A 21,795-nucleotide genomic window follows, 5' to 3' on the forward strand; every position below is an offset into this window, starting at 1 on the left:
AGGTGTAACTGGATCATTTAAGGCTAATTTTAAAGCCATTACGCTGGATAAAATTCCAGGAAATAATTTAAAATTGATTATTTTGGTCCTTTCTGGGTTTCTTCCTATAATAGCCTTCTGTTTTAGATTATCTGGCCTCATGCTTTTTTGTTCATTACAAAATTAATTTCCCCTCTTCTAGGGATTTCCAATATCTGCCAAATCTCTTGGCATGGAGTCTTTTTTTTTTTTTTTTTACTATTGACTATTAAAGACCTCACATTTTGCCTGGTCTTACCTTAGAAATGAACAACATCTGTAGGACTGCAGCTATTAAAGATGGCAGTTTAAACAGCAGGAATTGACTGTGTAGTAGAAAATTATCTAGAGTAGGCTGGTAAAGGAAACTCAGTCTACGCTCTTTAGCGCTACATTGAGGAAATATACTCACAACACAAATTGAAGCATGAAAATACAAACTAGACTGACTTTCCTAACCTCTGCTGCTGTAGGACCACACCCAGGTTTCATAACAACCATTTAGAATGAACTGTGCTTTTAGGAAAGCAGTCTATATTCCTCTTAAGAGATTGGAAGTAGTAGTAAAAGGAGGAAAGGAACATGGATAGTTTTCATCCATCATTAACATTTTGTATGCTTTCAGCTTTGTTCATGTTTGTCTCCATCTCTCTGTGTTCAGGAGTGTTATGAAGTGCTACCATCTGTGATGCTTTAAAAACTGTCATATTTATCCTTACAGTATTTTTTCTTTGCTGGTCTCACTGTTTTCAAAACAAACAAAACAGATAAAGTTGCCAGTGCCAAAAGATTGCCCAAGGAGGTAGCAATACTAGTAATGCTTAATTTTTCTGGCAATCTTCTCTTTTGTAATTGACTGCAATCATTGTTATTTCTTTTTATCCAGTCTTCTTATCATTAACATTTTATTGTTATATTTATAACAAGAAATAACATTATTTTAAAGTATTTTGCATGGTATATGCCCATAGATTAGTTTCACTGTTGTATAAAAATATATTCCATTCTAACATTATTTCTCAATATAAGTTGCTTTAGAAGGAAGGAAGGAAGGAAGGAAGGAAGGAAGGAAGGAAGGAAGGAAGGAAGGAAGGAAGGAAGGAAGGAAGGAAGGAAGATTTTATTTAAAAGATTCACAACTGCATGAAAGTAGAAGATATTTATTCTATATACAAAATGCAAATATCTTCAAAAAAGCTCTCATTTGTGCAAACTAAGAGCAATGTGTGAAGGGAACCTCAAGAAAGACCACGCATTCAAGAACAAAATACTAGCTGTTAAATTTTTCAAGAAATAGAGAATCTCCTCACCATGAAATGAATCTTCTCCCACAATCTACCCTAATTTATTCAGAAATATTGTTAGTTGGACTTGATGCAAAAGATGCCCTGGACTCATTGAAAAGCTTGCAAAAATTAGACAAAATTATTCCAGAATTCAGTATTGCAAATCAAAATGTAATAAAGCCTAGGACACAGACTTCTCATTGTTGATTGAGTTTAAGAAGAAGAAACAGACATTTAACCACACCTCTGATCATTTAAAACGCTATGAAACATTAAATATATGTTGGTATAAAAATCAGTTCTTACTATTTACTAGGCACTGCTCCTTTCCAGATTTGTAACTTTGCACTAATTAAATAATTTCTAATTCTTAATCCCAAGCATTAGTGTTCAGCCTCACCATCCTTGTTAACAGGAAGAAAAAAGGCAGCTCCTGTGGGATGCTGCAGGTGCACTGCACTCTAACTCCTGTAGCTACAGTATGTGAGGATTGGAGCCATGGGCTGGAGAGTTCCTGGATAACCATGCACATCCTCCCCCAATGCAGGCTATGGAAAGAGGTCACTTTGCTGCTGTAGGGATTACTGGGCTGGCTGACATTGCATTGTTGCCACACAATTTCTCTTTTTTTCCTTTTCCCTTCAGGCTTGGTTTGAGTCCCCTTTTCCATGGTCAGCTCCTCCTTACTGGAATGCTGCCCTTTGCCCCATCATGGTAGACTGTGCCCCACCACCTTCCACTGCTACTGCAGTTTTGAGGATGTTCCAAACTGGATTCATTGTAAAATGGTTATCTAGAACAGGGGTCCCCAACCTTTGGTCCGTGGAGCAGTACCGGGCCGCAGCATGCCAGCAAACGGTCTGCACAAACAAGCAAAGCCCCATCCGTGGGATGCAGGCAGCACTCTCTGGTCCGTGGAAAAACCTTTCTCCACGGAACCGGTCCCTGGTGCTCAAAAGGTTGGGGACCTCTGATCTAGAACAGTGGTTCTCAACCTTTTTAATGCCGCTACCCCAACCGGTCGTAAGTCGAGGACTACCCAATCGGTCGTAAGTTGAGGATTTTCCCTGCCCGGGAACGCCACGCATGCGTGCTGCCGCCCCCTGCGCCAGCCGAGGCATAGCTGGCAAGCGGCAGAGATGGAGCAGGCCGACCACCGGCTGGGCCAGCCCAAGGGAGGTAAGGCACCCGCCAGGCCCCACGCATGCCAGCAACCCTCCCTGCGCCCGCCGGCCTCCCACCTCCCACCCCTGGCCCTCTTTTACTTACATTTTTAGTAGTTGCTCAGCAGGGAGGGGTGGAAACTTCCAGACAGCTCGCCTTCGCTGCAGACAACTTGCAGCACCGTTTGCAGAATGGGACTTTTGGCGGGCTCAGCAGGGCAGAGACAGTCTGGACAATTCCTATTGGCTTTTGAAAGCCAATAGAATTAGACTCTATTCAAGAGAGTCTATTCTATTGGCTTTCAAAAGCCAATAGAATAAAAGGGAGTAGCACAGCTAAGGAAAAGGGGGAAAAAATGGCGGACTGCGTTGTTTGGCGACCCTCATGAAATGGTCGTTTGACCCCAAATGGGGTCCCGACCCACAGGTTGAGAACCACTGATCTAGAAGAACCTGCACCATTTTTTGCAAAGTACCACCATCCTGAATAATTTGGTATTTTTCATAGCACTGGCTGCCTTGAGGTCTATACCTGTACAGGACCCAGTGCTCCCTTCTGTTGTGAAATATTTTTCTTCCACTGCTGCTTCCAAAGTTATTTGCAGCGTTGACAGTTATACTATGAATAAGGGCTTTCCCTGAAAGTAGTTTGCCTTTGACTCACAGGTATGTTCTTTGAATTGTCTGAGTCCATTTCACACAGGCTTTCATTCAGGAGTTCAGGTAATAAGTACATCCATATCCCAACAAGTGTTTTTTTTTTTAATGTTTGTTTCACAGCAACAGCAACATCATGAAGAATTGAGGCCAGGAAGAAGAGAGGCAGTGACTGATAATAAATTCTGTCAACAAAAGGGAGCCCATTAGGATGCATCAAGCTAAAGAAATAATTAGTCAACTTTGTTGAAGTGAGCTAATTTAAGCCCCAGAGGGGGGGAAAAGCCACAATGCCCTTTGAAGGCATTATTAAGAAGATGGTATGATAATACTGCAATTTTTTTTTCAAAGAAGGATTTCTTCTGCTGCCTTGAAATTTTAACTCTGAGTGGCTATGAAAGAGATTTGTCTGCTGTTTTGATGATGGGGGAAGGAAGGGTGGGGTGGCATTTCTGCTTCGGAAGGAGAAGGGACAGTGTGTCTCTGCATCCCTCCCAAACATAAATTTTCTTTGAAAACGTTTCTCAGGGAACAGCCTTAATTCCAAAGCCCAATCCTGACCCTCTCCAAAGAGTCCTGTGTTGTTGTTTTTTTTTAAACCTGATTTGTGTACACTTTGCACTTGGATATCAGTGTATGAAGAGTAGCACAAGCCTGGTGAAAACTGAATAAATGGACCTTTTTCCTCCTGTATTTCCTCCCCAGCCTTTTATTTGTGTGTGTGTGTGTGTGTGTGTGTGTGTGTGTGTGTGTGTGTAGCAGTGGCAGATCAAAAAGCCTCTGTGTTCCTCAGTAATAAAAACCCGAAGCTCCCTCTTTGCAGCTGCTGGGAGTGTGTAAGCTTGAGGAGGAAGCCCAGACTGCACACCACAGCTATTATATCTGTGTTTTTTAGAGAGAAGCCCTCCCCATTCATGCTTCTTGAAGTTTAATAATAATGAAATAAAAGTTTCCATATTTATAATATTTCTCTCCTGCACCATTTTTTTTTCTGTAATGCTTCTCTCTTGGATCCTGGGATCATGTTTCAAAGTATTATTGAAACAGTATTTTTTTTTCACTTCTGGAATGTATAGAGGAAATTATTCAGAATTCAGTTGTTCTGATTCAATTAACTCTCATGTGCAAATTCCATCCTTGGAAGAGACAGAGGCAAAGGGATAAAAACAAGGCCTGGATTTGGTTGCTTCAGCCATTACAGAGATTTCTCGGAATGAGTGTCAGTTTCTGGATACCAAGTGATAATTTGTGATGTTAGCCATTCTTACTAGAGATTTACGGGCTTCTTAGCTTTTATCTATGCATTGTGTGAAACTGCAGTCTTTTATTTATTGACTACAGGTTTTTATTTTTTTTCTTTTGCTGTCTTTAGCCGTTTGTAGCCACTGCAGTTTAATGTATCTGAAATGGATTTTGTTTTCACTAACATCATGCCCACCTATTAGCTTCTATTCATAATTTTACATATGACACCCACTCCTGCATTTTTTTTTGAGAATCATAAATAATGATCGTTTTGATTTATTTATTTTTTTATCTCCCAAGAGCTTCTCTTTGGGAAATAAGGCAAGAGGACAATAACAAAGATACTCTTCTCTGTGCTTTAACTTATAGTTTTCATTATGAAACAGGAAAAAAATATTCTTTCTTTTCCTCACATAGTTAAATAAGTAACTTAACATCATAATCAACAACAATAAACTACCTTCTGTACACATAAACATTGTGTGGAAGATACAACATGAGGCCGGACACACACAGAAACAGTGGTTCTCAACCTTTTTAATGCCGCGACCCCCAACCCGTCGTAAGTCGAGGACTACTCAACTGGTCGTAAGTCAAGGACTACTCAACTGGTGCAGCACCGTTTGCAGAATGGGACTTTTGGCAGGTTCAGCAGGGCAGAGACAGCCTGGACAATTCCTATTGGCTTTTGGCTATTCAAGAGAGTCTACTCTATTGGCTTTCAAAAGCCAATAGAATAAAAGGGAGTAGCACAGCTAAGGAAAAGGGGAAAAAATGGCGGACTGCGTTGTTTGGCGACCCCCGTGAAATGGTCGTTCGACCCCAAATGGGGTCCCGACCCACAGGTTGAGAACCACTGTGGTAGACTAATAGACTGGGTGGGAGTTTTAAAAGTTGTAGTTTAGTATAGCCAGAGGGTATCAGGCTGTGAAAGATTTTCAACATAGAACAACACTGAAAGTAAATTTGGCAAAAAAGATGAAAAACCTGTGTGGATGTATGTACATCCATCTTCCAGGGCCCAAATCTTAACCAGGCAGCAAGGGACAGCAACTTGCTTAAATCTATACCAAAAGGAACCTGTTATAACAGGGGTGTCAAACTCAAATTCATTGAGGGCTGCATCAGCATTCCTGTTACCCTTGGGGGGTGGGGGGGGTGGCCAGGGTGGGTGCAGCCTACTGGGTGGGTCTGGATGGAATGGTAAGGAAAAGGGGAAAAAATGGTGGACTGCGTTGTTTGGCGACCCCCTTGAAATGGTCATTCGACCCCAAATGGGGTCCCGACCCATAGGTTGAGAACTACTGCTCTATATCATTTCAGACAAGTGACTGTCCAATCTCTTCTTAAAAACATCCAATGATGAAGCACTTATAACTTCTGACAACAAGCTGTTCCAGTGGTTAATTGTTCTCACTCTTAGGAAATTTCTCCTTAATTCTAGGTTGATTCTCTCCTTGATTAGTTTCCATCCTTTGTTTCTTGTCCTGCCCTCTGGTGCTTTGGAAAATAAGTTGACCCCGTCCTCTTGTGGCAACCTCTCAAATACGGGAATACTACTATCATTTCCCCCCAGTCCTTCTTTTCTCTAGACTAGCCAAACCCAAATCCTGCAATCATTCTTCATATGTTTTTGTCTCTAGGCTTTTAATCATCTTAGTTGCTCTTCTTTGCACTTTTTCCAAAGTCTCAACATCTTTTTTGTAATGTGGAGATCAAAACTGAATGCAGTATTCTAGGTGTGGCCTTACTAAGGCTTTATAAAGCAGTACTAATATTTCACGTAATTTTCCCATGGCATACACCCACGTACTGAGGTAGAGGTGATTCCAGAAATCATATTTCCCAGTTTTTCCTTGTTTGTAGCGGCAGGGCTTAAGGTCTGACTGTTGAGTCTGTCCATCCCTATTACCTTTCCTTTCTCTTGCCGTAGTGCCAAAGACCCCTGAACCCCCATACAAATTATTTGATTCTTTGGCCTTTTCTGTCTACTTGGAAATGTCTTGCTTTCAGACAGCCAAGCTATGTTACGAGGCTGAACAAGCTTTGAGCAATGTAAAGCTACGGTCTTTGCCAGTATAATATATAATAAAATATATACCATGGAGCCATGTCTTAGTTTCTCTATCCCTGAGATGATGCAAAGATTGGAAAGCTACTCCTGCTTATCTAAGTATCTGTCTCATGTAGCCATCTTTAATAAGAATCACTTTTAGAGCTGCTGAAGTTGCTAGTCCTCAAGGTCATATATACATTGGACAAAAGGCTGCAAGTTTGGGCTATTCTTAGTAACTGATATCATCTACAGTTGTAGGCTTGATGAATTCTTTAAAGGAAGGGATGAATATCAGATCTTAAGTGGTTCTATTGTTTTGCCTGCCTCTTGTTGATGTGCTGCCTGGCACTATTGCAGCTCATCTCTATAAAAGCAAGGGCAATTAAGTTTTCTCTGGTTCCTGAAGGCCACAGTTGGATTAGTCTTCTATGATACAAAGCATCCAGGTAGCAATAAGGGGCCATACAAAGTTGAAGTAGCTGTTGAAGGCCATACAACTATTCTCATAATCCCACCAGGGCTCCCCCACCCTCAAAGTCACTTAATATATTTTTCTGGAATTATCATCATTATGTTTCCATCCAAAGATGGGATTACTTTGTCTCTTAAGGCCTTATTTTTGAAAACTGCTCGGAAGAGGCCTTCAACACAAGAACTGTTTCAGTTCCTGCTGATCAAATGGCATGCTTTTAAGCTAGTTTGATTTAACCTTGGTACAATGTGAAAAAAATGTTCTGCAGTATCTACATTTGCTTGTTCTGCCTGTGAATAAACCAGTGATTCATGAGCACCAGAGCTCACTGTGAGCAAAAAAATAAAAATAAAAAATCCAAACAAACCAGAGTGCAGTGGATCCAACTTGTGACTTTAGTGATTCATTAGCCAACAGTTCAGAAAATCAGTATCAAGGACAATGCACATGAGTAATGTCGATATCCACAGCATTATAGGAGCTGTATTAACCGATCATCCTTATTAGTATTCACCTGTCGTGCAAAGAGTAAAGACAGATGCTTGCTGGAGACATGCACCTTAAAGAGAGTGGTGCCACAGTCAGAATTTGATTCATTTATCTTGGCAGTCTTAGGATCCCAGATCTGCTTCTTCTGAATTCCTTAGAGCAAGAACATCTTCTTCTAGAGGTGAAAAAATAATAATTTAAGGATGTGAGAATAGCCTTGTCTACACTGTAGATGAGTTTCATCCATACTGAATTCTCTGGGTCTTCAGATTTTTTAAAATCTGATTGACTAAACAGTTTTTGGTTTTTGCTTAGATATTTTATATTGTAGCTATTATTAATAATCCATAATATTTTGGGTGGTACGTATGCATTTCTACATGTATATGTACATATATGTAGGCTTTATAAATATTAATGTATCACTGTATTAAAATTCCTGGTGGCTGTTGTCTTGTAAAAGTGGCAAAATAAGTTGCAAGTTTGTATTAACTCCATCCAGAAGAGGGCAGTGGTGCACACATGGTAGACATAAGGAAGTAATACTTTTGCTTAAAAAAAAGCACATTTGTTTACAAAAACCAAAATGTTATTCTCCCAATTCTATTTTATCAGCAAGTTCAGTCTTTAAAAGGACATTTACAGTATACCTTTAGGATTCGCTGTATATGGTGTAGCTTATTTCAGAATAAAAATTGCCCAGAACAAAAGACATCCTTTGGAGATCAAAGTTCCCTCCATAGTATGTACGTGGAAGATGCTTTATCTCAGGGGACTGAGTGTGTGTGACTAAATATCACACACATAAGTTGGGCTTTTCATATAAGTTTTGTTATTTCTTGAACCAAAGAGGAGCATTTGTTCTTCTACCCAGCATTGTTGAGGAGGCACAGTACTAATTGATGCCTTGGCTTGTGCTTCCCTCCATCCTCAAAAGTTGTTCAAAAGGGCACAGGAGCTTTGATGAGTACAGGAATATGTTCCCTCTCTTCCCACACTACATCTGGTAATAGCATATACATCATGTATACAGGCATAGCTTTGTGCATCCCAACTGTACTTGTGTATGTGTGTAACACTTCTTAGAACAACCTTCCCCAACACTATGTTGTTGGATGTGTAATTTGGTTTCCATTAGCTCCATGAAATGTATTCAGAAGATACCCTGACTGGATGACAGGTTGTCATCCAGCACATCTGGAGAACCCTGGATTAGAGAAGGCTTTTAGTACAATGTGATGCCCAACAGACACACACTTTAATCTCCATTACTAATGCGCTTATGCTATTGCCATTCGTATTTCTTTCCTGAGGGGAGATTTGAGAAATTATTTCAGTGTACTCTGCAAGAAGCATGTTGCATATTATTCTCTCCTTATTCATTACATAAAGGAGAAGTTCAGAGTAATTTATTTCCATTGTGAGACAAAGTCAGATTAATTTCCCATGGGATCTTCCTGACCAATTCAGTCTGCAGGTTTGGCCTACTCTTGGTTCCTTCAACTATACAATGTCATCCAGGAGGACTCCAAAGTGCGCCTATTCTGTAGCAGTGCCTTTCCTCTCGAATGAGGTTCCTCCTGAGATCTGGATGGCTCCCATTTGGCAGTTGTTTAGAGACACCTGTCTCTTAACCTGAGCGTTTGGTGAGGAAGAGTGAGACCTCTTGCTTCATCGTACTTCTCACTATTTATCTTTATCTTTTATTGATTTGATTGTAATTTCTTTGAGTTTTGTGAGCTGCCCAGAATGAGCTGGGCAGGATGCAAGTTGGAATTATCATCATCTTTATCTTTATTATTATTATTATTAAAACAAAAAACAAAAAAAGGAGATCTAGGGAGCCATTTTTGGTGATGTTTTTGCTGTGTTCATTTAGACTTAATGGTTTACTTTTGTTGATTCTATTACCATTCATTGGCAGGTAGTTTATTGATAGTAGAGTTTTTCTAAATTGCATTATTTCCGCTACAACATGGTTATGACAAGACACTTTTTACTGTTCACAGTAGCTGTGAATCTGTGCATGGACCAAACATTCTCTTCGAATTTCCTAGTAACAGGCATATTGCTTATCTTGAGATTAACTAGAAGGGAAAAACCTTTTAGTGTCACTTGAGTCTCACAGTTAAAATTATGCACAATAGTAATAGTAATCCAAGTATGACCTTGCAGGCAATTTCATACTGAATGAGTGTTAGTCCTTATTTTTAAATTATGATACAAAAGTTGTTACACAAATCATCCAGACCATGGCAGCCTGGTAAAAAAATATCATAGAATGAAAGCTCCAAAACCTGAGCCTGACATACCTAAAGCTACTGATTTATCTTTGGAGACAATCCCACCTCTGTAAACCAGTTAAGGATGCTTTTAATGGCAGGTGGAAACAATGATTACAAGTGCCATTTACTTCCTATTAATTATCACCCAGGCGATCAATAAGCATCTCTTTTCTGCTTCCTGAATAACTCTGTTTCAGTTCCGAATTGAAGAGGACAGATTATGGAAAGGAGAAAAATCTGCAACACAATCTCCACTTTGGTTTGGAAGCTAAATAAAAGTATGTCATGCTATCAGTTTCAGTACAGAAGATCTCCAACTGATACACAAGTACAAAAAAGCAACCTACTATTTGTGTATGGTTGAAAGGTGCTGCAACATATTTGACGTGCTTGTGTGATCTCAGCAACAGGTGAAATAGTTTTGTCCTGTTCCTCACTGTTTGATGATTTATTTGCTTTTTCACTGGATGTCTATTCCACTGTTTCTGCTGGAGCTGAAAATAAGATAACAGGCTAAAGCTTTGGACTTTGCTGAAGGAGTGATTAATATTATTCGGTGAAGGTGAATCATTTATTAGATTTTGATCCTGCCTTTCTCTCCTCTATTGCAAATGGCAAGAAAACAAAGTAGAACTCTGAGCCCTATGAAGGAATCAGTTCTAGATTTCAAGGATACACTTTTACTTGGGGAGGGCAACAACAGCAATAACCTAAAGATAATTGAGAGGTTCCCTTTTCTCAAATGGGCCTCAAAGCACCAGACATAACATCATCCCAAGGCATTGTGGGAAATGAAAATGGAGGATCACCGAGCCAGCTGCTCAGCATGGAGGATCAGCCAAATGACAAGCTGGTGGGTCCCATGCCATGTTTATCCTGGCATGAGAAGGAATGACAGAATGGATTCCATTTGTCTAGTCCTGAGTTTTTGGCATTACTGTAGAAGGGCAGGAAGAAACAACCATTCCTTTGGCTCTCTCATCACTGAAGTAATGCTAGCAACCAGTAGTTCAGCAAATTCTTTCCATATCCATTTAAATTCTAGGAGTTTCCAGGCAAGCTTGTATAAGATTGCAGAGAATAGAGGAAAAGAAATTTAGTAGGATCACCTTGGTGGGGACAGAAAAGGATTAGTGTGTGACATCCATAGAGAAATTAAAAAAAAAAATCAAGTTGGTAGCTGCAACTGAGTGACGAAAACTGATCTTTTTTTAATGGATGTCACTTTAAAGAAAGAAAAGGATGGATCTTTGTGCAGTCACAGCTGTCATTTTGACACCCTTCCTTCCCCCAGCACAGAAACCACTGTTATTGATGGGTTTAAGGGAGCTTTTCCCATTTTTGGAGCTAGATTATTAAATGTGATCTGGTAGAGCTCTAATGCCTACAATAAGCAATTAATACACAAATTGTGTTAAACATTTAGTGCTACAAATGCATTCAGCAACAAATATATCCACACTCACAGGAGCATACGGGTATAAACTGGTCAGTGTCCTATATTTTGAACCTGATGAAGAAAATAATTTTTTTTCCTCTGACTCACCTCTGTAACAGAAAGTGGTTGTCTTTTAACTCAGGGGGTCAAAAATAAAGCTTTGCAAAGCACCTCTTCTCAAAGTATTAAAGCAGTTGCATAGATGACCACTGTTTCAAAAATTTGTTGCAAGGCACCTATATCCACAACACCAGACTGCCAAAGCCACCCTTTTGAAGCAGCTGCGCAAGTCTGTTGCCTCTTTTGGATCTTTTCTTATCTCTTTGGAATCTTTTCTATAACCTTCTATTCTTTTTTTTTTTTTTTTTTTTTTGAAGAATTGGACTTCCTTGGCAAGAACTGGTGTACTTTAAAACTGGCAAAAAGTGGCTGCCAGTTTCCTCCAGAACCCCTTGCTCCCACATTTTGTGTCTTTGTTTTTATTGCATGGATGTAGGAAGTAGAAATAACAAATGTGATTAACACACTTCAAATCCTTAAATAATGTACAAAAGGCCAAAAGAGGAATATGGAATGTGCGCAATCACAGGGGGCAAACATACAATAGGCTTTTCCAGACTGCCAGTTTCCTAAAACTTAAAAATGCACATTTAAATGTTTTCAATTTGTACATATGTTTTTTAGATCTATTTTGATACTAAGATACTATCATCAAGGGCATGTTTTTATTTTTGGAAATATAAAACTTGCAAGAGTTTTTCCCTTTTTACTTTCAAACTGGGCAACAACTGCGTATTATATTCTCTAAGCTTTGGACCACAATTTTACAAAAATCCTTGTGTCTCTCCCCACCCAAAAAAAGTCTTCATCTCTTTATCTGACATATCAGATGTATATCATTTATTTATTTGTCTTTATCTCCCCTCTAAAACTTAATTCTCTGAGAGGATGCTATGAGTGGTGGTGGTTGGGAAATGGGAAAAATGATTATATAAAATGCAATGTATCATCTGCCATGGTGATATAGCAGCACACCTGGATAGAAAAGCTTGGAACAGATACAATAATAGGGGCATGACTCCATTTAAACAGCTTTCTGAACAGCTGTAATTGTGGAGGCATTTCACTCAAGTGGGAAATAGAGCGAAAGAAGACACATTTTTAACAATTTATACCCAAATGCCAGAGAGTTGATTGAAGATGCTGTCTATGCCGAGGTTTGGCCACGCAGAGGTTAAATACAGGACAAGATCCAAAGTAGCAGGGCAAGATTTTCCTGCAATGGAAACACACACACACACACACACACACACACACACATACACACACACACACACACACACACACACGTTGCCAAAGTGTGGCTGTGAATGTAATAGTAATACTGGTGATATTAAGAAGTTAAAGCTAAAATGTGGTTTTTTTTTTCCTCATCAGGAGAAATATGGTAGGAGAAAAATCGTATTACAGATGGGAATGCTATGGTGTCATGAAAACCGCTGTAGGCAAGGCATTTTGCTGGTAGATTAATATAGCTGTCTGGAAGTGTACAACGTGTGTTTGTCTGTGGTGAAAAATTAATTGGCCTTAGGTTCCTGCAGCATGAGCATGAGGCAAAATAGACATGAATAGATGTGATTGCTATACATGAGACACATATTATTTATTTCATAGAAGTGAAAGCATCTCTAGGGATGTGACACAGAAACCACTGCATTTTGCTAGAACATGTCCATCAATAAAGTAAACTGGGATAAGGATTGATATAGTTTTTAACCATTTTCCACTGCCTTATCTTTCCAAGAGTACTTTCTAAGGATACAGATTATAATAATAATAGTAATGTAGTAGTAATAGTAATAATAATAATAACAACAACAACAATAAAGTTGGAAAGGACCTTGGAGGTCATCTAGTCCAACCCCCTGCTCAGGCAGGTAACCCTATACCCTATACCATTTCAGACAAATAGCTGTCCAGTCTCTTCTTAAAACTTCCAGTGTTGGAGCATTCACCGCTTCTGGAGGCAGGTTGTTCCACTGGTTAATTGTTCTAACTGTCAGGAAATTTCTCCTTAGTTCCAGGTTGCTTCTCTCTTGGTTAGTTTCCATCTGTTGCTTCTTGTCCTGCCTTCAGGCACTTTGGAAAATAGCTTGACTCCCTCTTCTTTGTGGCAGCCCCTGAAATTATGATAATGTATTAATTATTCATAATTAATAATTCATTAATAATGGAAAATGGAGTACATAGTTGAGTGTTTAGTAAAATGCAGTAATCAAATACACAATCCTTATCTCTTTCCCGTAATAAGAGTCACTCAACAGTGAGATTGGAATGGGACAACTCGCTGGAGCCAAATCATTGTGGCCAACTTGTCACTGCCAACTTGCCACGGCCAATTCACCATAGCCAGCTCATTTTGGGACAACTTGCCATGGCCAATTTGCTATGGGACAAATTGCCGCAGGACAATTTAACAATTCAATTTAATTATTTAAAAAATAATAATTTTTATCATTCACATTTCATTCTGTCCCTTCTTTTGCATCCTTTCTTTAATGATTCTGTTCCACCATTTTTTTGATATTAGTGTAACTCTTGTCCTGCAGCAAGTTGTCCCATGGCGAGTTAGCCACAGCGAGTTGTCCCATAGTGAGTTGGCCACAGGAAATTGTCCCATGGTGAGTTGGCCATGATGAATTGTCATAGACCTCAGTGAGAGGGGCAGCATATATATTTAATAAATAAATAAAAATAAGGATTTTATTTCGGACCACTCAAAAACTGGTAATGGGAACCCTGAAATTGTGTCTGCACCATGAAAAGGAATCTAGAATCAGATCAGATCTAGATTTAACAAACCAAAAGTAAAAGACTAACTTGTATCTGGATTCCAACAGAAGAAAATGTGTGTAGCCCAGGGTTGAACTGTTGGGTTCTTTTGTTATCTCTGAGCTTGGATGCTTTCTCGTAGACCTTTTATTACCAGGCTACGTAGCATCATTAACGTGAGGGACCATGAAGTTTACTGGTTATTCATATATGATAGTTTGCCCTGCTAGTCTTGGTGCAGGTATGGTTTTCTTCTTGATGGTCCCTTGATTAAACTATCGTATATTCCGGTGTATAATGCGACTGGGCATATAAGACGACCCCCAACTTTTGAGAAGATTTTCAGGGTTTAGAAAGTTATCTTATACGCCAGAAAATACAGTACAATATTGAATTTCTGTTTATAGATGAGCACAATAGGAGCTCCTTTGCTGCTAGAAAGCTTTGTCCTGTTAGTGCTTATTTCTGTAAAAAAAATAGGGCTGGCCACTAGGGGGCAGATTGGTTTTAAATTCAGAGCACAGCTACCCGTATATTCCTGCGTATAAGATGACCCCTGACTTTTGAGAAGATTTTCAGGGTTTAGAAAGTCGTCTTATACACCGGAAAATACGGTATTGTTTTTTCCATGATTGTTTGTCTGGTTTTGTTTCATGCTTATCTGAGTTTTGGCCACTGGAAGAGATATATCTAGGCTGTTTGCTAGGCTTCTGATTGTATCTTTTAAATGATATACCAGTATAAATGGGATTTATGTCTATAGGTATATTGATCACTGATTTGTCTAAAAGCCAAGCTTTCAGAAATTCTCTAGCATTTTTGGATTTGGCTTAATCTAAAATTTTACCACTTTCCCAGCTGAAACTGTGGCTGAGTTTGTCCAGGTTTAAGTGACTTTTAACATTTCTTTTGGCTGCCAGTTGGTGCTCATGAATGTGGTCTGACAATCTGGGTTGGTTTGTAATATTTCAGGCTGTAGATTGTACAGACCAGTGATGGCGAACCTTTTAGAGACCGAGTGCCCAAACTACAACCCAAAACCCACTTATGTATCATCGGGTGTTGGGTGGGCATAGCCCATTGGGTGGGCATGGCCCACTGGGTGGGCATGGCTGCGGTAGTAACGGCAGACTGGATGGGACTAAAAAGTTCAATCAATCAATTCCAATTTTGCGAGATCTTTTTTTTCCCACAAGAAGTTGAAATTGATTCATTGATTGAACCTTTTTTTTTTTTTTTGCACACGGCAGTGGAGGCCTAAAGCAAAAAGGTTTTATAAAACCCAGCTGAAGGCCTAGGACTGGAGCGATGGCACACATGCCCACAGAGAAGGCTGTGCGTGCCACCTGTGGCACACGTGCCATAGGTTCGCCATCACGGGTATAGACTGTCTGCTTCTCCATTTTGTCTGCCCTTTTTAATTTTCTCAAGGAAGTAAACACTTTGGAACAAGTTAGTTGCTGCAATGCATCTTTGTCCTCAGAATATTTTCTTGTTTTCATAGCGTACTACTATTAGAATACCCTTTTAACAATAGAAGGTTCTCTTACATTCCATCAAGACCCATCTTGTTGCTGATGTCTGCTGGAATGTGCCTTGTACAACAAGGTCTTGAAGTAGCTCCATCCATGCACAGTAGCTTCCTCTGGGAGTTAACTCATCTTCAGATGTAGACAAAGGACTTCAAAGACATGCTATATATTTGCACTGAGCAATACTCACTAGAGTGTTTGTATATTGAACCTATGTGGCTGCACATTTCTTATTATAGCAGAGTTTTGTCTGTTCCAACTTCTTACTTTTTATAAGGTAATTTTTATATCCTAATGCCTTCTCAACGTGTTAGACTACTTTCCAGTATTCCCACCTGGAGAAGATTGTTTTCTATTATGATGTAGCCCACTTCTGCAAATATTTCCTTTCTCTTCCAGAGCTCTGTGGTAGTTCTTGTGAACAATAAGAGGCCCACATCTTTCCATGTGTTTGCCAGACAGATAAAATATCTGTTGTCATTTCAGAAGCCAATCCTTTTTATGATAATTGCTCATGAATGAGATCAGAGCCAGACTCCAGACGGGAGCAAGTGCTTCCAAGAGCCACAGCTCACCTTTACATCCTTCTAACCACTGCACTGATTGCCTCAGTGACAGCTACAGCTTCCTCTTAAGGAAGAAAATAGTGAATTAGAGGCCAGGTGTAAAAGTCCCAATCCTGCAGAAAGCAGCCACCTGCCACCATCTTTAGCTGGTACAGGCATTTTTTAAAAAAACAATCTCATTGCTACTGGAGGGAAGGCCAGGTGTGACACAGCTAATCTTGGGATGTTTTCTCTTTCCTCCTTCATCAGTGGCAGCTGTCTGAGAATTAATTCTGCCAGAAGAGGAATTTGACAAGGTGTCATTGATCACAGACTAAGGCTTTTGTTCACTTCTTTGAATACCCTAATTGCCTAAGTAATTTGTCTCGTTATAAGGAGGGATGGTTGACATAAGCTGATTTGGTAGGTTTGAGTCATTTCCTGCTGATGTTTCTAATCTGAATGTCTCAGGAGTGATAGCACTGTATATCTGAACAGACCTAGAAGATCTTCCTTCTATATCAGCTGTAGTGATAGATTCCTGTACACAGGAAGGTGGACTGGAGTATCTCATTCAACTCTTGCATTCTATTATTATCAACCAATTTTTGCAAAACCTTTGTATTTGGCACTGGTATCATTTGGAATCATCAGGCCAAAAGTACATATGTTTCTTTGGTCCTTTACAAATGACATCCTACTTAATCTTTATTTTGTTTGCATTTTCCCTTTTTTTAAATTACAGGTAGAAGATCAAGGTGTTCACGGGTGGTTTTCTAAAAGGTATAGTCATGACAGAACTGGAAGAGCCCCAAAACCAAATGTAACAAGCCATGTTCTGCCTTGGAATGAGGAGGTAAGTGATGCTTTGGCTCAGCACAACTACCAGGAATGCTTTGGTTGCCAATACACTTCTGATGGTTGTTGTTTACAAAGCCCTATATGGTTTGATACTTGGTCATCCAACACCGGCTTCCCAACATGAAGTTAAAAGCCCTTCCCATGTCAGATTTGAGGATGGAAGCAAGGGAACAATGTTTCTCAATCATGCCTATGGAATACTTTATTGCAAAAAGATAGAACCTCTGGCTTTTAGAAGGATGATTCAAAATGGAGAACATTTGGCAGCTCATGTGGATAAGCTTGATAAGAGAGGGGACATTATTGCTATAAGTTTTACTGTATGTTGTGGAATTTGTTTTTTATTGGATTCTGTGTAAACCAGTTAGAGGCCTATATGGAGTTAGTGGCATACAAATGCTATGATGTTGTCTACGCCCTCAGCTTTTATTCTGGAATTGGTTGGTAGACTCTCAGGCACAGCATGGCTAGTATAGATATCTTATTATTGATACGTATGAGGCTAAGTATAATAGATCCCTTTATTCAATACACAGCACGCAAAGCCAGTATGTATGTACCAGAATTTAAATTCTAACCTTTTTCATTCTGTATTTGGTTCCTGCTATGCCAGTATCATTCCCATCAAGAGGGAGAGAAGACAATTTGGAGTTGATGATTTTGCAGGGGGAACATTTAGAAAGTATTATTAAATGAAACATTGAGATCATTGAATTGTTGGAGCTAACCAAAATCATGGTTTGCTGAATTAGCCAAAGCAGTCTGGTTTGTAAATAATACTAAGCCACAATAGCTCCAAAATCACATCAGCCTAATCATCTGATGGCTTAGTGTTTTGTGTGTAACAGCATGATGCAATCCACTGAAATTAATGGGAAGTGTAAACTAAATTAGAATATTTGCTCTGTTTCTATTCTGATGCTTCGTAGAAGTTTCATAATGAATTTCAGCATTTGATGTCAAGCTTATGTTCTCTGCCAAAAGGTTGTAACAGCCTGTGAATAGACTAATTATTGGCTGAGGAGACCATTGTTTTATGAAATGATCTTACAATAATTGAACCTTTCCTGAAGGTTTATGTTCATAGCGGCTAAACAATGTTTTTAAATGTTGCCAGGGAGTTTCTACAATTAATTCAGGCAAATAAATAAGATTTAATTGATTCAGTTCCCTCCCGTTTGATCCGGCTCATCTCCTGCTGAATCTTTAGCTGAGATTTATTTACAGGATTTGGAGTGGCTGCCATTGTGACAGGAAAATACACAGAGAGGCTGTTGTTAGATATGCATCCCACTGGGATTGGCCCATCCCACCTGTGCTGACAGAAGAGGCATCCTGTGGGCCCCATTGGCCCGATTATTCTGACAGGGGGGGTTCCAGGAAAAGGGTCTTCTCTGCCATTGCATCTGTAAGACACCCAGAGTTACCCTATGTAAGATGGGCATCCAATAAATTTTATAAATAAATTTAGGTGACTGGAAAAATAGGAGAAAAAGTGCTCAAGGGAAAATGCTGCAGGCAGATTACCAAGGGAATCTGGAAGCTGCATTACAAATTATCAAAATCTTCAGTAAATAGCCAAATAGAAGTCTGGGGTGTGTTATGATGGATAATACATTTAGTTTCTCATTTTATTAAGTACTTAGGTTTGCACAGGAGTCTGATCGGCATTTTACATTAACTTCATGCAAAATAACATTGTCATGATGTGCATTGTATTTATTGAAGCATCAGTTCTAAAACACTGACTTTTCATGAGAAGATACATTGTTGGGCTATATACGGGATTTTCTTTAATATTGTTCCATCTCAGCCATATTTTTTTTCCATACCCTCAGCACCTATGACTTTAATGAAGCGTGTGATCCAGTCTTCTATTTCAAGTATCACAATGATACTTGGGGAACAGCAGCTGAGAATGTGCTAGCTTGAATGCAAGAAGCAAGGACATTATTAATCACTGCTTGGATGAGATTATCATTGCAACAGAGATGTTAAGAAAGGGAAAGTCCCATTTTCAGCAAGATTGTGGATTCAGGAATTGCTATGCTGTAGCTTGTAATTGTGAATGGTGGATGTGGGTTGACTTCAGTGACCTCTGAGCTTGACCCCTTCAGCCGCAGATGCCAACATTCTTGGAATCAAATATTAGCAATATTATTTGTAGTAGCAAGAGTTTTTTCAGTTTCAGGAGGAAATGGGAAAAAAGGTTTTCTCAGTAGAATCATCTCTATAAATAGACTTTTGTATGACTTTTTCTATTCACTTCCTTTAGGAGAAACATGGGTTGTCAAGAGGAGCAGGGCCATCTCTGAGTGACCACCAAGCCATTGGCACCATCTCATTTTGATTTTAAGAAACTATTGAATAACATTTTATCTTTTCATAGTCTTTTAAACATAATTTTACATTGTTTCTGTTGCATCTGAAACACTGGGTATTGGTTTATACTTGGATGTTTTCAAAATCTATTTATAAATATTTTTTAAAAAATTCAAAAGGAAGATAAAAATTTAAAGCAAGTAAAAAATCAACAAAAATTTTAAAGCAAGAAAGAAAAACAAGCAAAAAAAGAGAGAAAAGACATACAAAGAACTGAGTGCCAATCTTCTTTACAGCAGTTATAAGTACAATTATAAATTTACTTCTTACTCTATGATTACAACATGCCCCTCTTCTTTCTATAATCTGCTCACTTGTTGTAAATTCATTTTTTTCTATTTTACACAAAAATCCATAAGGGTTTTCCAGTCAGGAATAAATGTTGATACTGTCTTTTCTCTGATTTAAAAAAAACAACAACACAAATTTAGCCATTTCAGCAAGTTCCATCATCTTCATCAGCCATTTCTCATTGTGGGTGGTATCGAATCTTTTCATTTTTATGTGCACCACAATCTTGCTGCAGTTATCATAAATGGAAACAAAGTTCCATTACTTTTTTTTCTAACTGTTTATCCACAAATACCCAAGGGGGGGGGGGGGAACTGGTTTCAGTTGTACAATAATCTTTAAAATCCTCTGAATTAGTGTGTGTATTTGAATCCCAATTTTTCTACCTGATAAAATGTCTCTTCTTGTTCACACTTCCAATATAAATTTAATGTATTTTTATACATTATAGGCAATTTCTCTGGTGATATATCAAGGATTTTTTTTCAAAAAGGGGAATAAGTTATATTTTGGTTTTGTTCCAAGTTATTTTGATGGATTAATATATGTTAAGAAGGGTAAGAAATTTTAAACAATCATATGTCTAAAGGACCTCTATAAAAATGGGATATCCATTTTACATGGAACCTCACTAAAATGGTAGAGTTCCTATCTTATAACTTCTGGAAATATATGTCAAATAACATTCAGATGGTACTAATTAGAGGTGATAGCTTCTTTTTTTCTAGTATCAGTGGGTAAAATAGCAGAGAGCCATTTCTGAGTAGCATGGAACTTTTCTATTCTCTATGTTTCTCATTCATGTAAGGCTGCTAGCTTTCAAGGTGCATAACATACGTGTCTATCCATGACAGACCCCTATTTCACTGGGCTCTATATTGCTCCAGAAGACTCATAAAGATCATTTATTTGAAAGTGCCTTCAAGCAAAATTCTTTATGTTCAAGAATGCCTGGATGTGATAGAGAAGAAATACAATGCTAACTTCTCCCTGTTACGCAATTTACATGAGTTGTTGTTGGTATTATTATTTTAAATTTATTGGTCACCAACTCCAATGAACTCTGTGCAGCACACAACACTAGAAAAATCCCTATTAAAGCAGAGTTCACAAATATTGGGTTTCCATGGGCTAACTAGGTGGCCCCAAACTTTCTAAATAAACTTTCTTTTCCATCCAATAATTGTTATAATCTTGCTAATGCAAGGCATTAATAAAAGTACATTTTTATTGTGTCTTTAGTATGCTATCATATTTTATAAACTAGAATTGCTATAGGGGAAACTAATAGTAATAATGAAAGAATAAATAAAGTCTTAAGTTGGTGGCCATGCTTAACTAGCAGAATGAGCCTCAGAGGATAGAAAGAAATTACAAAATAATTAGAGAAACATGGGATGGAGATATGCATCTAGGACAGTGATGGCGAACCTTTTAGAGACTGAGTGCCCAAACTGCAACCCCAAACTCACTTATGCATTGTCGAGTGCCGGGTGGGTGTGGCCCAGTGGGTGGGCGTGGCTGCGGTGGTAACGGCAGACTGGATGGGACTGAAAAGTTCAATCAGTTCCAACTTTGCAAGATCTTTTTTTTTTCCCGGAGAGGTGACAGAGCCCTAAAGCGAAAAGGTTTTATAAAACCCAGCTGAAGGCCTAGGACTGGGGCGACAGCATGCGTGCCCACAGAGAGGGCTCTCAGTGCCGCCTTTGGCACCCGTGCCATAGGTTCGTCACCACTGATCTAGTATATGTGTTCGCCATAGACTTTAACCCTGGCAATAAGAAGCTTGATGTGAGTTAAGATTCTCTAACAGGAAATTCTTGACCTTCTTATAAAACGGTAATCCCCATAAAACTTTGAGGTTACTGTACTATAATAATGTTTTGGTTTAATACCATTATCTGTTTGGATTTGGTTTTTCCAGTGGACTTGTGTTGATTAACAGCTTGGGAAATATGCAGAAATTGCCAGATATCTTGCTTTTGCTGGACAGACTTCCTCTTTTTAGCCAAGAAAAATTTTGGATGGTACAATTGAGGTGGCTTGATGATCAGATATGCTTAGTACCAATATTGGCTTGGATAATGTTAAAGTGTAGCTGTCAGCAGTAGAAAGAAGCCATTACTGTTCATGTAGCTGTGACCACGTGAGTGGTAATATGCAGGTAGCCTCCTGCAGTTCTAAGGAGGGAGGCAGGGCTGTTCAAGGTTAAAACTGGTGCATGGATCTGTATTATAACTCAT

The 21,795-nt window shown here is 38.9% G+C and overlaps 1 protein-coding gene across 2 annotated transcripts in view; it reads left to right on the top strand.

The window, feature by feature from the left end:
- The window catches only part of B4GALNT4 (beta-1,4-N-acetyl-galactosaminyltransferase 4), a 210,661-nt gene that overhangs the window by 126,098 nt on the left and 62,768 nt on the right, over window positions 1–21,795 (top strand). The window contains exons 1-2 of one of the 2 annotated variants that reach the window (XM_039353243.1): window positions 10,470–10,524; window positions 16,764–16,874. In XM_039353243.1, coding sequence (XP_039209177.1) covers window positions 10,498–10,524; window positions 16,764–16,874 — 138 coding nt within the window. In that variant the 5' untranslated portion in view covers window positions 10,470–10,497. Of the gene's footprint in view, window positions 1–10,469; window positions 10,525–16,763; window positions 16,875–21,795 lie in introns of those variants that run through there. The other variant, XM_039353242.1, reaches the window with a different exon arrangement.

This window comes from Crotalus tigris, unplaced genomic scaffold, assembly GCF_016545835.1.
Source record: "Crotalus tigris isolate CLP2741 ecotype Arizona unplaced genomic scaffold, ASM1654583v1 scf7180000018504.2861643, whole genome shotgun sequence".
NCBI lineage: Eukaryota > Metazoa > Chordata > Lepidosauria > Squamata > Viperidae > Crotalus > Crotalus tigris.